The sequence below is a fragment of the Talpa occidentalis genome, unplaced genomic scaffold (assembly GCF_014898055.3).
Source record: "Talpa occidentalis isolate TD23 unplaced genomic scaffold, MPIMG_talOcc4v2.1 talOcc4.14, whole genome shotgun sequence".
Classification (NCBI taxonomy): Eukaryota; Metazoa; Chordata; class Mammalia; order Eulipotyphla; family Talpidae; genus Talpa; species Talpa occidentalis.
In genome coordinates, this window is record NW_023601433.1 from 25,501,478 (window position 1) to 25,517,737 (window position 16,260).

The 16,260-nt window shown below is 41.3% G+C and overlaps 1 protein-coding gene across 1 annotated transcript in view; it reads right to left on the reverse strand.

Moving 5' to 3' along the window:
- Window positions 1-9,355: 9,355 nt before the first annotated feature.
- The window catches only part of LOC119244006 (patched domain-containing protein 3-like), a 31,632-nt gene continuing 24,727 nt past the window's right edge, over window positions 9,356-16,260 (reverse strand). The window contains 1 exon segment of the mRNA XM_037509796.2: window positions 9,356-10,971. Coding sequence (XP_037365693.1) covers window positions 9,980-10,971 — 992 coding nt within the window. The 3' untranslated portion in view covers window positions 9,356-9,979.

The window sequence follows — 16,260 nt, forward strand, 5'->3', positions numbered from 1 at the left end:
ACTGTGCGCTTCCAAAAGTCTAAAAAGGAGAAGGTTGAAGATTTACTGATGCATTCTCTTTATTTACTTTCAGATTTTTTTTATTTTAACATTTGTCATTTTTTTTACATTTTTGGACAATATTTGCTTCCCCCCACCCCCTAAGATTGAGTCCCAATAGAATTTACTTCCCTAAGGCACCCATGCACCATCACCACAGTCCCCTGTGCTCCTCCCTCCCTCCCTCTCACCCCTCTCCCTCCTCCTCCCCTGCAGTATGTCTCTGGTTTATAATTGTCTGTTTTTGCCTTGTTGTGTTTTGTACTGTTATTATTATTTTTTTACACTGATGTCTTATTTGGTCCCCCTATATTCCTGTTATACGTGAAGCCATCCAATATTTTTCTTTTTCCTTCTGGCTTATTTCACTGAGGATAATTCCTTCTAGCTCCATCCACATTGCTGCGAATGGCATGAGTTTATCTTTTTGATTGCTGAGTAATATTCCATCGTGTATATATACCACCTCTCCCTGATCCAGTCATCTATTTCTGGGCATTTGGGTTGTTTCCAGGTTTTACCTATTGTAAATAGTGCTGCAATAAACATAGGCGTACAGGTGCTCTTTTGAATCACTGATTTTGTGTCCTTTGGGTAGATCCCTAGGAGTGGAATTGCCGGATCATATGGTAGCTCCATTTTTAGTAGACTGAGGAACCTCCAGATGGCTTTCCACAATGATTGGACCAGTTTGCACTCCCACCAGCAATGTAGAAGAGTTCCTTTTTCACCACATCCTTGCCAACATTTGCTGTTGCTTGTTTTTTTGATATGTGCCATTCTTACTGGTGTAAGGTGGTATCTCAGTGTGGTTTTGATTTGCATTTCCCTGATTATCAGGGATGTTGACATTTTTCCATATGCCTGTTGGCCATTTGCATTTCCTCTTTGGAGAAATGTCTTTTGATTTCTTCTGCCTATTTCTTGACTGGATTGTTTATTTTGTTTTTGTTGAACCATGTGAGTTCCTTGTATATTATTGTGATCAGTCCCTTATCAGTTGGATGGAGTGCAAAGATATTTTCCCAATCAGTGGGGTGTCTCTCTGTTTTGGTTAATGTCTCTTTTGCTGTGCAGAAGCTTTTCAGTTTGATGTAATCCCAGGTGTATATCTTTGCCTTCACTATCACTGCTTTGGGTGTTTTTAGCAGCACTGTTTACAATAGCTAAGCTTTGGAAACAACCCAAATGCCCAAAAATAGATGACTGGATCAAGAAGATGTGGTACATATACACCATGGAATATTACTCAGCATTCGAAAAAGATAAACACATGCAATTTGCTGCAACATGGATGGAGCTGGAAGGGATCATGCTCAGGGAAATAAGCCAGAAAGAAAAAGAAAAATACCGGATGGTCTCACTCATAGCAGGAATCTAGAAAACTTAAATAAGGGACCAGGAAAAAGAATAAGTATAAGAAAGTGAAAATCAAAATCAACAATAAACTATAAACCAGAGACACTCTATGGGGGATGGGGATGGGGAGCGGAGGGATTGGGCTCAAAATAAGGGGCTGCAATTGTATGGGGAATATAAAAATAAAATATAAAAAAAATCATAAAAAATAAAGAAGTTTCTGAGATGTATGTCTTGTAGTGTTTTACCTATCTTTCCATCTATGTATTTTATGGTTTCAGGTCTTATGTCTAGTTCTTTTATCCATTTTGAGTTGATTTTTGTGCACGGTGAGAGGTAGTGGTCTAGTTTCATTTTTTTGCATGTGGAGGTATAGCGCTGCAAACGGTCTGTGTTCCACTGCATAGTCTTTGCTCCTTTGTCAAAGATTAGTTGTCCTATAAGTGTGGTTTTACTTTTGGGCTCTCTATTCAGTTCCATTGGTCTGGGTGTATGTTTTTGTTTCAATACCAAACTGTTTTAATTATTATGGCTTTGTAGTATAGCTTGAAGTTTGGAAGTGTGATACCTCCTTTTTCCTTTGTTTTCATCAGTAGGGCTTTGGCTATCCATGTTTTTTTGTGGTTTCATATGAATTTCATCAGTATTTGTTCTATTTCTTTGAAGAATGTCATTGAGATTTTTTATTGGAATAGCAGTGAATATGTATATTGCTTTTGGGAGGATGGCCATTTTAATAATGTTGATTCTTCCAATCCATGAGCAGGGGATGTCTTTCCATTTCTTTGTGTTATCTTCAATTTCTTTTAACAGTGTTTTATAATTTTCTTTGTATAGGTCTCTCACCTCTTTTGTCAGGTGTATTCCCAAGTATTTGATTTTTTTGGTTTCAATTATAAAAGGGATGGTTTTCTTGATTTCTTCTTCTTCTGATTGATTGTGTATAGGAAGGCTACTGATTTTTGCGTGTTGATTTTGTATCCTGCTACTCTACTGAACTGATTGATTACTTTGAGAAGTTTTTTCTGAGGAGTTTTTAGGGTTCTCTATGTATATTATCATATTTTCTGCAAATAGTGGTGGTTTGACTTCTTCCTTGCCTATTTGGATTCCTTGTATGTCTTTCTCTTGTATTATTGCCCTGGCTAGGACCTCCAGTATTATATTGAAGAGCAGTGGTGAGAGAGGACATCCTTGTCTTATCCCTGACCTTAGAGGAAAGGCCTTCAGCTTTTCGCCATTGAGAATAATATTGGCAGTGGGTTTATCGCATATGGCTTTTATCAAGTTAAGGTATGTTCCTTCTATCCCGAGAACTTCAAGGGCTTTCCTCATAAATGGATGTTGGACTTTGTCCAGTGCTTTCTGAGCATCTATTGATATGATCATATGGTTTTTATTTTTCTTTTTGTTGTTGTGTTGGATTACACTTACTGATTTCCGTATGTTGAACCATCCTTGTGCCCCTGGGATGAATCCCACTTGATCGTGCTGTACTGTCCCTTTGATGCATTGTTGGATTCTGTTGGCAAGGAGATTGTTGAGGATTTTTGCATCAGCGTTCATTAGGGAGACTGGCCTGTAGTTTTCTTTTGTTTGTGCTGTCTTTGTTTGGTTTTAGTATTAGTATAATATTGGCTTTGTAGAATGTATTTGGTAGTATTCCTTCTTTTTCAATTTTTTGAAAGAGTTTGTGTAGGACAAACTCTTTGTGAGCGTTTGGTAGAATTCATTTGTGAAGCCGTCTGGCCTGGCCTTTTGTTTTTGGGGAGTGCTTTGCTTACTGCCTCAATTTCTATGCTTGTAATTGGTCTGTTTAGTTGTTCTATTTCTTCTTTGTCCAGCTTTGGATGATTATATCATTCTAGGAATTTGTCCATCTCTTCTAGGTTGTTGAATTTTTTGCATATAGGTGTTCATAGTAATCTCTGATTATTCTTTTGATTTCTACTGAGTCTGTGGTGATTTCTCCTCTTTCATTTGTAATCCTATTTGCATGTGTTTTCTCCCATTTTTTCTTTGTGAGCCTGGCTAGAGGTTTGTCTATTTTGTTTTATTTTTTCAAAGAACCAACTTTTGGTTTCATTGATCTTTTGGATTGTTTTTTTTTTTTAATCCCCAATTCATTTATTTCTGCTTTAATTTTTATTATTTCCATTCACCTACTGGCTGTAGGGTTTTTTGTTGTTCTTTTTCTAGCTCTTTGAAATGTGAGATTTGGATGTATATTTGAGTTCTTTCTTGTTTGTTGATGTGAGCCTGTATTGCTATATATTTTCCTCTTATTACTACTTTTGCTCCATCCCATAAGTTCTGGAAAGTGGTATCCTCCTTGTCTTTCAACTCAACGTATTTTTTTTAATCTCTTCTTTGATCCCCTCATTAGTCCAGTGTTCTTCCACTAGTGTGGATTTCAATCTCCATGAAGTGGGAGGGTTCCTTGTTTTCCTTATCATGATTTATTTCTAGTTTGATGCCTTTATGATCGGAGAAGAGAGTTGGAATGATTTTGATCCTCATGTATCTGTAGATGTTTTTCTTCTGGCCCAGTATGTGATCGATTCTGGAGAATGATCCATGTGCACTTGAGAAAAATGTGTACCCGTATTTTTTTGGGTGCAGTGTCCTATAGATGTCTGTTAAGTCCATGAGTTCTATGTATTTATTTAGGGCTCTAGTGATTTTGTTTATTTTTTTTTTTGTCTGTTTATTCGTTGATCTGTCCATTGGTGAGAGTGGGGTGTTGAAGTCTCCCAGTATATATGTATTTTCTTTAATGCCTGTTTTCAGAGCTGTTAATAATTGTCTAATATATTTTGGTGCCCCTTCATTTGGTGAGTATATGTGGACAAGTGTTGTATCTTCCTGATGTATTGTCCCCTTGATCATAATGTAGTGTCCATCTATGTCTCTTTATACCTCTTTTAATTTGAAGTCTATTTCATCTGATAAAAGTATGGCTCTTCCTGCCTTCTTTTTTGGTCCATTTGCTTGTAGGATTGTTTCCAACCTTTTACTTTCGATCTATGTTTATTTATGTTTTTTTTTATTTTTTTTAAAGATTTATTCATTTTTTTATACAAGCACTGGGTACAGTCAGAAGCGCAGAGGGTGAGAGAATTCAGAGCAGAGGGGAGCAGAGCAGGCAGAAGGACCGAAGTACACTGCTGAGGGGAGCAGCGGGCGGCAGGAGAAGTCTCCGTGCTATGTGGGACCCTCCTCCGGTGGCCGGGGAGCAGCCGGGATGGAACTGCGCTGCAGAGGCTGCGGGCAGCTTCTCAACCCAGCGCTCAACTGCTGCGCCACAGGGGAGGCCGATCTATGTTTACTTTTTGTGGCTAAATGTGTTTCCTGGAGACAGCAGAAGGTCGGATTTTGTTTTTGAATCCAGCCTGCTACTTTGTGTCTTTTTATTGATGAGTTTAATCCATTTACATTTAGAGTTAATATTGGTATGTTGGCATCTGTGTTTGTCATTTTGTTTGTGTTTTTTATTATTTTATTCCTTGCTTTATTCTGTTCTTCTTGTTCATTCCTCTGTTGGTTTTGGCTTTAGGATTTCTTGTAGAATTTTTTGGAGTGGGGGGTTTAGTTGTAATGACTTTATGGAGTTTCTGTTTGTCTGAGAAGGTCCATTTTTTTTTTTTTTCTTTATAGAGGAAGGAGAGCTTTGCAGGGTAAAGTATTGTTGGTTGGCATTTGCTCTCTTGAAGTTTGCTGAATATGTTACTCCATCCTCTTCTTGCCCATAATTTTTTTCAGAGAAATCTGAAGTTAACCTGATTGGTTTTCCCTTAGAAGTTATCTGTTTTTCCCCCTTTGCCAGTTTCATTATTTTTTCATTGTCTTGGACTCTTGGAATCTTTACTACTTGGTGTCTTGCTGTAGTTTTCTTTTCATTGTGGTAATTGAGAGTTCTTCTCACTTCTTGTATGTCTACACTCATCTCCTTTTTCATGCTTGGGACGTTTTCTTCAATTATCTTCTTGAATAATTTCTCAGTTCCTTTGTCTTTCTCTTCGCCTTCCTGAATGCTTATGACTCTTACATTTCCTCTCTTCATGGAGCCTGATAATTGTCTAAGAGTCTTCTCATACTGCTTCATTTGCACTTCTCTCTCCTTTTCTCTTTTGGCTCTTTTTATTTCTGTATCTTTAATACCACTGATCTGTTCTTCCATTTCATTGATTCTGTTTTCATTGCTTTCCCCAGAGTTCTTTAGCTCCTCTAGTAATCTTTTAATCTCCTGCATTTCTTTTCTTTCTTTTCTTAATATCTCAATTTCATTCTTAAGTTCAGTGATTATTTGTCTCAACTCATTTTTTTCCCTTTTTGTTTTCTTTCTGCTTTTTAATCATGATGATCATTAATTCTCTATCTGATAGGCCGAGTTCTTCCATGTCATTGTTGAGCTCCGGTGACCTTATTTCTTTTTGTGGTGTGTTCTCCTGCGGGCTTACTTGGTTATTTATATGTTTTCTTCTCCCGGTTGTTTGCTTTCTAATTAGTTCTATGTGTTGGGACGTTGTGCCACTGGTGTTGGCAGGCGTCTCTCTGGAGTGCTCCTTTACGGGTGCTAGAAACTGTTTACCAGACTGAGACCAGCACTGGTAGGCCTAAACTCCACCAGGGTGTTGATGCTGTGTTGCTGGGCACTGTCCCTTACAGTTCCCTCTCTCTGTATTTACTGTTCCAACAAGGAATCAACTAGTTGGTGATTTTGTTCTGGTCACCAGGTGGCCCCAGAGATCCGTACTTGCTGACCTGTGCTTTTTCCCAGGGGTTCTCTGAGAAATGGGGGTAGGGGGGTTACCAGGGTGAGCACCTCAACACAGGGACTCTTATTCAAGCTGGGTGCTGTGTCTGCTCCGTGTTCACCCAGTGCTGTGCCCGCTCCGTGTTCACCCGGTGCTGTGCCCACAGATGTATGGATTCCATGCCCTGACTTCTGCACTCTAGGTCTCAGTTGCAGGGCTATCAGATCCAAAATGCTGGCTGTCACCCTGTGCAGTGCCTGCTGTTATGGCACATCCCATGCCCCGGATCCTGTGGCTGGCTCTCAGTTTTAGGATGGGGTCTTGCTCTATGCCTTATTTCCCTCCTTATCCCCTTTTGCGCTGCCCACCCTCTCTTGGAGCCTGAGGGTGTTTTTGGGATCCCTGGTTTCCAACTCTCAGGATGTTGGTGATTTTTTCTGGTCACTAGGTGTCGCCAGAGGTCTTTTCTAGTGTTCTTCCAGAACTGTCTTTCTCCCCCATGGGCCCAGGGGAACAGAGTGGGAGTGGCTTGGAGAGCCTCAAAGGCATGGGGGTGCAGGGACTTCCCTGTGCCCCACTGTCGTGGAGATCCTGCACCCCGAATTTTGTGCTCTCAGTTCCGAAGCCCTCAGATCCAGGATGCGGGCTGTAGCCCAGTTTTGTATCCACAGATATGGCGCGCCTTTTGCACCCTGCTCCCATGTCTGGGCGCCTGGTTTCTGATTACTCAGTGAGGGACATTCACCTCAATGAGTGCTCCTGCGCATCTCCCCACAGGAGCGGGGATCTGGGCAGCTGGGATCCACAATCTGCATATTCTTTTCAAGTGCACTGCTTTTCCGCACAAGCTTACTGGCTGGTCTTGGGCTATTTATAGGTCTCCATGGAGTCCTTATCTTCCTCTAATGGCACAAGAGCCATTCACTCATCTCCGCAGTTATCCCTGCCCAGATCTCCACAGTTCCAGTTCACAGGGTGCAGTGCCTGAAATAGTTCCTTTCGACTCACAGTCCCGCTTGATGTGTAGTTTGTTCTTGTTAGTTGTTTTTGCTTGTTTATTTTCCTCCTTTCTGTTGGTCGGAGAGTGCTGACTTTGTGGGTGGGGGAGGATAGCCAGGTTCTGAGCTTTCCTCCCTTCTTGTCCTCTTATGACAACTTTCTTCTCTGTGCAGTTTGCCAGAGTCACCTGTTTATCTTCTGCATCCCAGTTCTCGCAGGGACCTGCCATTTTTCCTCCCTATTAACTTTTTTTTTTTTTTTAATGGGAGGACTTACTCGCAGCATTTCCCCTCTGCCATGTTGATCTCTCTCTGATTCATTCTTTGACATTGTGCAGGCAATGCATGGATGGGATGAATGGTGAATAGGGGGTGACTTTTCCTCCTGGTGGGAAGATGAGCGCATAACTATTGCCTTAAGAAAGCTGAGGAGGAGTCCTCTGCTAGAGCAAGGAAGGAAGGGAGTGTACAAACAGACCCATTGGGAAGGAATGTGTGACCTCATGGAAAGAAGGGTCCTGACACTAGCCCGCCCCTTTCCTGCTATCAGCATCAGCATTTATTTTCTTCTGTTTTCACAATGAACTTTGTGTTGAATGGTTCTCTAAAGGGTATTTTTTAATTTTAAATGCAGTGTTTCACAAACAGGCCCCATGGGTTTCCAAACCTAAAAGGAGGTCAGGCTCCTGCCATAGAAGCTTTGATCTTCACATAGCTCCTCATTTCTTCATCTTCAGTTACCTTCAGTGTAATAATGTATGTTCAAAAAGCTATATCCAATGACACTTAAAACCCAGTGAGATGCCCCATGTCTAGCTTAAAGTAGCTCTCACCTTAGGAGATTCTTACACTGTAGATTAAATATCACACCACAAAGTCTGTTGAGGTCCATGCCTCCTGATTGTGAATAAGCATAGGATGGTCCTTCCCTTTGGATTTTGCTCTTGTGTCTTTAGGCCAGATGGTCTGAGGTATTTAGGGAATAAAACAGATTACTGTGGCAGTACATAAAATAATTTCATCTCTTACTCATAGACACTGTCTCTGTAAGAAGTGGCAATAGTCTGTGCAGGCCCGAGGCTGGAGATGGCCAAGAAAATAGGTGATGGGGAGAAAGTAAACTTTGAGGATGATCTTAGGGAGGTCGACACTTCTGCTCTTTTTAAAAGACACAGGTAGAGTTATTGTCTCTATTCTTCTGAAGAGATAATTTAGGTACTTCAAAACTTTGTTCAGAATGTGCATACAATGACATCCCAGCAGAGCTAAACCTGGAATCGCCATAGTAATCTACAGGGAAATGTGTCTTTTTTTTATTTTTTAAATAAATTTTATGTTTATATTCCCCATACAATTGCAACCCCCTTATTTTGACCCCAATCCCTCCCCTCCCCGACCCGTACCCCCCATAGACTGTCTCTGGTTCATAGTTTATTGTTGATTTTGATTTTCACTTTCTTATAGTTATTTATTTTCCTGATCCCTTATTTAAGTTTTCTAGATTCCTGCTATGAGTGAGACCATCCTGTATTTTTCTTTTTCTTTCTGGCTTATTTCGCTGAGCATGATCCCTTCCAGCTCATTCCATGTTGCTGCAAATTGCACGTGTTTATCTTTTTTGAATGCTGAGTAATATTCCATGGTGTTATGTGCCACATCTTCTTGATCCAGTCATCTATTTTTGGGCATTTGGGCTGTTTCCAAAGCTTCGCTATTGTAAACAGTGCTGCTATATACATAGGGGTGCAGGTGCTCTTTGGAATTGATGTTTCTGTGTCCTTTGGGTAAATACCTAGGAGATGGATTGCTGGATCGTATGGAAGCTCTATCTTTAGTAGGTTGAGGAATCTCCACACAGCTTTCCATAGTATTTGGACCAGTTTACACTCCCACCAGCAGTGCAGGAGAGTTCCTTTATTTACACATCCTCGCCAACATTTGTTGTTGCTAGTTTTTATAATATGTGCCATCTCACTGGTGTGACATGGTATCTTATTGTAGTTTTGATTTGCATTTCCCTGATTGCAAGTGATGTTGAACATTTTTTCATATGCCTGGTTACACCCAATATTTATAGTTTAAAATAAAGATGACAACAGTTCCTAATTTATAAAACATTTTAATGTAGGACTAATTAATTTTTCTAAGGATATTTTAAAGAACAGCTTGGAATGAGATTTCCCAATCAAGGAAACATGCATTTGTTTTCAGTTTATCAACTATCCTTAATAGAGCATTTTTACCAGACTGGGTTGGGGCAGTCAAGAATTCTAGGATGGGGCTCTGATTTGTTAGTGGATATTCCAACAAATCTTCAAAAAATGGTTAAGAATACTGGAATAAAATCTAGGCCATGAATAGCCCCCAATACCATGACAAGAAACATAATCTTAAAACAGGTCCTGAAGATGTATGTGTTAGCTACAGATAAAACAGACACTCCTATTATTGTTGACAGTGCACTTTGTAACACTGCGTTACCTAGCAAAAACAATGCCTCAATTGCTTTTTGGTTTGCTGAGGGTTTAGAAATGGAAACAAATGCATATGAAATACGTGCACAAAAATCAAAAGAAAACCCTATACAAATCACAAGATTCATCATGGATATGGAATCAAGGTTGACATGCCAGAATCCCATGAAACCTGTTATTCCTACAATCACAGACCCAATAGAAAAAGTGACCCACAAGGAACACAGTGGGTGGGGAATTAACAATAAAGAAACAATGAACATAACTATGGTTGCAACAATGACACTTCCAATAGTGTTTTCTAAGATTGCAGAATATTGTTCAAAATAGATAAATGCTGGGTTATACACCATTAGAGGAATCTCACACCTTTTGGCAATACTTCGTAATTGGAATAACATGTTCTTCTTACTGCACAAAGAAGAAACACCCGTGGTCTGAATGAAGGCCCAGGAAGAAGTAATCTCATGTGATGATGAAATATTAATATCATATGTAAAAATTGGAAACTCACTAAAAAAACAGGAATGTTGTTTATAAAACTATCTCTGTCATTTACAGCTAAGTTGTTGGCTTCCATATACTGTATATATGCTAGTAACCAAAACTGTGTTAGATTTTCAACGACATAATCACTGTTTTCAAAAGCGATCAGACATTTCCCCAATGTTTGCCTAGTGTCTTTATCCCAGTAGTCAACTGTTTCAGTCATGATAACCATCACTATGGAACCATAATCTGAAAAATGCTCTTCATGGATGTTAAAATAGGGTGTGATATAGGAATCACTTGCCAGATGCCGAAGGTCTAAACCTTCCTGCACTTGGAAACAGCCATATATACTGAATGCGATGTACAGAAGGTATAAAACCACTATCACAAATTTGGACTTAGTGTTTTTGAGAAAGGGGCCAAAATAATCTCTAAAGAACAAGTCCATTGGATGGATGCTCGATTCTTCATCAGTTCGAAGAGAACTAAATGGGAGGCAGCAGCACATTATCAGCGAGGAAGAATTTTGGTCCGGGTTACCCTCTGACCTTTGCAGCCTGCGCTGACAGGCCGCTTCTCTCTTACCATCTAGGGCCATAGAGGCGCCAAAACAGGTGATGTTATAAAAATAACAGAAGAGCAAGGTTGTTCTCGTGTAAATGCAAAAGTACTGCACGGACTTAAAGGAGGTTGTTACCCCTGTAAAGAAGGCCAGGACATTTGTGAGAGTGGTGATGGTGATGGGCACCACCACGTGGGAGTAGACGTCAGACATTCGCTGTTGTATGCTGTCCATGATGTTGGTCTTCTGCTAGGCAGAAATCATGATAAACATGTCATCAACACCAACACCTGTAAAAAAAAAAAAATCTTAATGCACATTCATATCCATAAAAGTGTAAATAGCATAATTCAAAAGGTTTCCCCCTTTTTCTCTTTTGAATGAAGCAACATTGTTTTACATCCTTGTTGAGTTTTTGACAGTCTAGGATTTCTCCCCTCAGGTGTGGCCACCTTCGCTCTCCCAGCACCAGCGCACCTTTGGTCCTCCACCAGCGTCCTTGTGCTCTCCTCCGGTCCCTCTTACCACCCCCCCCCCTTCTCTCCCTGCTTCCTGGCTGTCTCAGCTCTAGGACAGCTTTCAAGAGTTGCTTTGAAAGTTTGTCTTTGTCTGACCCTTTGTCTAGTTTCCCTATATTCCACATCTAAGTGAAATGATCCTTTGTCCCTTAAGGTCTTATTCTTTGGTCCTTCAGGTTTTATTAATCTCACAGAATCTGTGCTTAGGTAACACTCTCCTTGGTTGTCTCTGAGTCCACAACAGAGCACACTCCTCCCTCTGTAATAAGCTTGTGCTTTGCACAGATTCCTATTATTTACGCACAGCGCAGTATACTCCAGCTCTCCAATTATGGTACCTCGGTGTTGAGATCAGGAAACCTGGTGGATGCGTATTAGTTCAAGCAGGATTAGCAATCTGTTTCTGATTCCACTAGATTACTTCAGAGACCATTTTCTCTCATAAGTCATTTCACAGAAAGGCATAAACGCTTTCAGCCAACATTCTGTTACTGAACCTATCTGACCACCAATAGCATCAATCTATCTTTGCGGTATGACTTGAGAGGCACGGTGTCATTGACAGGCACACTCACACTAGTTTTCCTTCTAGTCTGTTTTTGAAATCCAGATTATGTCATTCGAACTTCCCTAGCTGAATCTAGCAAGATGGCCTCACCTTCTCCAGATACCCACAACTAGATTGCAATAGAGCAAAGCCCAAAACCCCTGAAGGAAAAACAGACCTCCACAGCATATCTGAGTAGCAGCAGGCCCAAGGGAGGGAAAACATGAAGCAAACTCTGTGTAGTGAGATTGGGGCAGCACAACTCGTGGCGGGTGGGCACATGCTATGCAACAACCCCTACATTTGGGCCTCCCTGGTGGCGCAAGGGGTTGAGACACAGCCTGTGAAGCAATCCGCAGACTTTGCAGCACGAGTTCGATGCCCTGGCTGGCCAGGGAGCAACCCACATGGCGATCAGACTTCCCCTGACTCGCCCGCTGCTCCCCTCAGCAGTGTATTTCAGTCAGTCTGCTTGTGTATTTCAGTCAGTGAGAATCCTCTCATGCCCCCTCTCCTCTGGCCTGTACTCCAGCTCTTGTATGCATAAATAAATAAACCTTAAACAAAGGAAACCCCTACAGTTGTGGGTTTGACACACAGCAATACCAGGGACTCCTGAGACCTGGCAATGCACTGAATAAGGGAGTCAGCAAGTTGACAGCCAGGAACTGGAAAGCTTTGGGGTGGTAGTTCAGCATGAGCATTACTGGCTTGAGTGGAGTCTCACAGTATAGAACAGCTGGATCCTGACCTCTCAACAGGGAGAGCTGAGTCAGGTCACCTGTGTCTTCCCATAGAAAAGGCTACTACTCGAGACTGGGATATTCAGAGAAATTGCCACCCTAACATGTGGCTAAATCCAAAACAACAAAGGAATCCTGGTAAACTAGAGCTCAGTGCCTGCTAATGACAGGCACTCACACCCCAGGATAAGGCTTTGAGTGTCAAAAGAGAAGAGAACTCCCTGCCTGTGAGTCCATGTCAGCTGCAATCTGAGCCCAGTGCTCAAGCTCACACTCAAGCATTCAAGAACAGCTTAGCGTGAGCATGAAGCCATGAAGGACATTAAGGCTGAGAAGTGGGCAAAGAAGTGGGGAGCACTTCGCAGTACCACCTCTGGAATCCACAGCACAGTAGGAAGCTTGAATTCCTGGCATTCATTGGGGTGATTCTTTGGTGCCCCACTGCCCTGGCACTCACTGTACCTTCTGCCCCTCATAAGGACCAGTTCTCTTGTTACTTCAACAGGGGAATAGACAACGAATTGAAAGTCTATCCCCACTACAACCCATCAAAATTAAAAACGAGGGGAAAGACAAACAGATCACAAATGTTGGAGGGGAAAATGAAAGATGGGAGCCCCATTCAAGCAAAACGGCAACACATGACTGACATAGATTTAGGGCAACGGTTCTAACAAAGCCATGGAACTCCAATAACAGAGGACATGAGCCAACAAGAGAATACAAACAAAGCAATATGAGGTGGCTACAGTTAGAAATCACAGAAGTCTGAAACACTATAACTGAATGAAAAACATTCATTGAGGGCCTCAGTAGCAGGCAAACAGAAGCAATGGAAATAATCGGTGAGCTCAAGAAACACCATATTGGCAAACACACAATATAACAATGCAGGAAAAAAGGAATTTGAAAAAGAATATCATGTTTTCCTTTTGGGAAAACAGAGAGAAATCACATCCATCTCATATGGGTCCTAGAAGTAACAAAAATAAAGGCATAGAAAGTTCACTTAAAAAATAATGCCAATGGGGCAAAATGGCAGCAGAGTAAAGATGCTGGGCTCACCCTCTCCATGTGTTCAAACTAGATTGCAACAGAACAAAGCCAATGACTCCTGAAGGAAAAACAGACAATTACAGCACAAGTTAAGTGCCCATCCAGAGGAGGGAGACCCCAGCCAGCAGTGGAACAGGCCAAACAGGTAGCCTGCCTAGGCAGTGAGGTGAGCCCCAGTGGGCCTGGCAGAACTGGCAATGCACTTACAAAGAAACATTTGGCTGACCTCAGCAAGCCTCCAGACTGGGTCCTGAAGCAGACCTACCACCCAGGCCCCCAGAGAGTGGTTCAGATCTGTGAGCTCAGCAGTGGCTCATGGAAGCAGGCCCATTGACAGCAGGCCTTGGCAGTTCCCAGTGAGCCAGGGCAGGACTGGAAGCAGACCAGCCACAGCAGGCATTGGTGCAGACATCAGTGATCTCTAGTGGGGGGGGAGGCGGGAGGCAGTCCTGGAAGTAGCCCTTGGCAGACCTCAGGGCCTGGAAGCAAATCCACCAAGGTAGGTCCCCTGCTGAAGTTGACCTATGTCAAAATGCGCAGTAAGGAAACTAGAAAGAGTTCAAGGCAAAGACAGAACGAAGAAGGCAGTCAGGCAGAAAAAAGCAGATAACCTATAAAAGTACCCTCTTCAGGCTTACGTCTGAATTCTCTGAGGAAATTCAACAAGTGAGGAGAGAATGGAATAATGTATTCGAAACACTCCAAGATCAAAACTGCCAGCCAAGAATACATATCCTGCAAGACTCTCGTTCAGATGTGAGGGAGAAAATAAGGACTTCCCAGACAAATGAAAGCAGGAGTTTGTTATCACTAGACTTCCTCCTCAAGAAATATTGAAAAGAGATCTCCTATCTGAATTTCCCATGAGAAAAGTCACAAGAAACTAAATTATAGAACAGAAAACTAAAGACAAAAATACAGTAGCTAATACCGTTATATCAATAATCACTTTAAGTGTGAATGGAATGAACTTGCCAAGCAAAAGGCACAGAAAGGATGGTTGGATCTGAAAACAAATTCAAATTCTTGTTGTCTCCAGGAGACCTATGTGAGTTCAGAAGATGAACAGATTCAAAACAAATAAATGGCTGGGAAAAAAATCCTACTAGTGAATGGGACCCTCAAAAAGGCAGAGACAGACATACTTCATCAGACAAAGAAAAACCTTGCAGTTAAAAAGGGGAACAAGAGGCAGAATGGTCATTGCATAGTGATTAATGGAGCAACACATCAGGAAAGGATCAATATACCATCAGTATACATGCAGCAAACAAAGGTGCACCCAAATATATAAGACAACTATTTGACAAACCTAAAAACAGACATTGGCCACAACACAATGATGGTAGAAGACTTTGACACCCCACTTACATCAAAGACAGATCAACCAGAGGGAAAATCAACAAGGAAACAATCGCCTTAAGTGAGCAATAGACCGCTTGAGCCCACCAGACATTTATGGAGAACTACACTCCCCAAACGCTGAGCACACTTTCTTCCGAAGGTCACATGGAACATTTTCCAGAGTGGATCACATGTTGGATCATAAAACAAGTGGGAATAAATTCATGAAGTTTGAAATCATTGTCAGGCACCTTTTCCAATCACAATGGTATCAAATAGAAATCAAGCACAAAAGCAAGGTGGGAAAAACCCTGAGTAGGTGGTGACTATAAAGCACCACACTCATGACTATTGGGTTAATGAGGAAATCAAAGAAGAAATTTAAAAAACACCTGGAGACAATAGAAAATGAAGACACAACCTATCAGAACCTCTGGCCAGGAGCAGGAACAGTTCCAAAAGGGAAGTACACGGCAACACAGGCACACATCAAGAAATAAGAAAGAACTCAAATAAATATGCTAACATTACCTGAAAGAATTAGCAAAAAAGCTAGTTGAAGGAAGGAAATAATAAAAATCACAGTGGAAATAAATGACATAGAATTTAAAATGACAGTTTAAAAAAGTCATTGAGGGCCTCCCAGGTGGTGCAAGGGTAAGACACATCCTATGAAGTTATCTGCAGCCACTGGGCCACGGGTTCGATCCTTGACCAGGGAGCTGCGCACATTTTGCAGCAGATATCTCCTGACTTGCCCGCTGTTCCCCTCAGCAGTGTATTTTCGTCAGTCTGCCTGTTCTGTTCCCCGCTCTGTCTCTGGTGAATCCACTCATCCCCTCATACCTCTGACCTGTACTCCCCACCTTGTATGCATAAATAAATATATGTTAAAAAATGTCTTTTAATTTAAAAAATCAATGAAATGAGTAGCTGGAACTTAGGGAAAAAATAAGCTAGAAAACTTCTAGCTAGACTCAGTAAGAAAAAACTCTTAGTATAAGGGGGTAGAAGGAACATATCTCCACAGATAAAAGGCATCTATACCACACCCACAGGTAACATACTCAGGGAGAGAATAGGACAAGATTTCAGATAAACAACAATGATGTGCACTCTCACCACCTATGTTCAACAGAGTATTGGAGGTACTAAAGCTATTAGGCAAGAGAGGGATACAAAAGGAACCCAAACTGGAAACAAAGAAGTCAAACTATCACTATTTATAGATGACATGATAATACATATAGAAAAACCTAAACACTACATTTTACAAAATATTCGAACAATCAGTGAAGTGAGAGACTGCAAAAGCAACATGCAAAATTCTGTTGAATTCCTATATGCAAATAATGAACTAGAAGAGAAAGC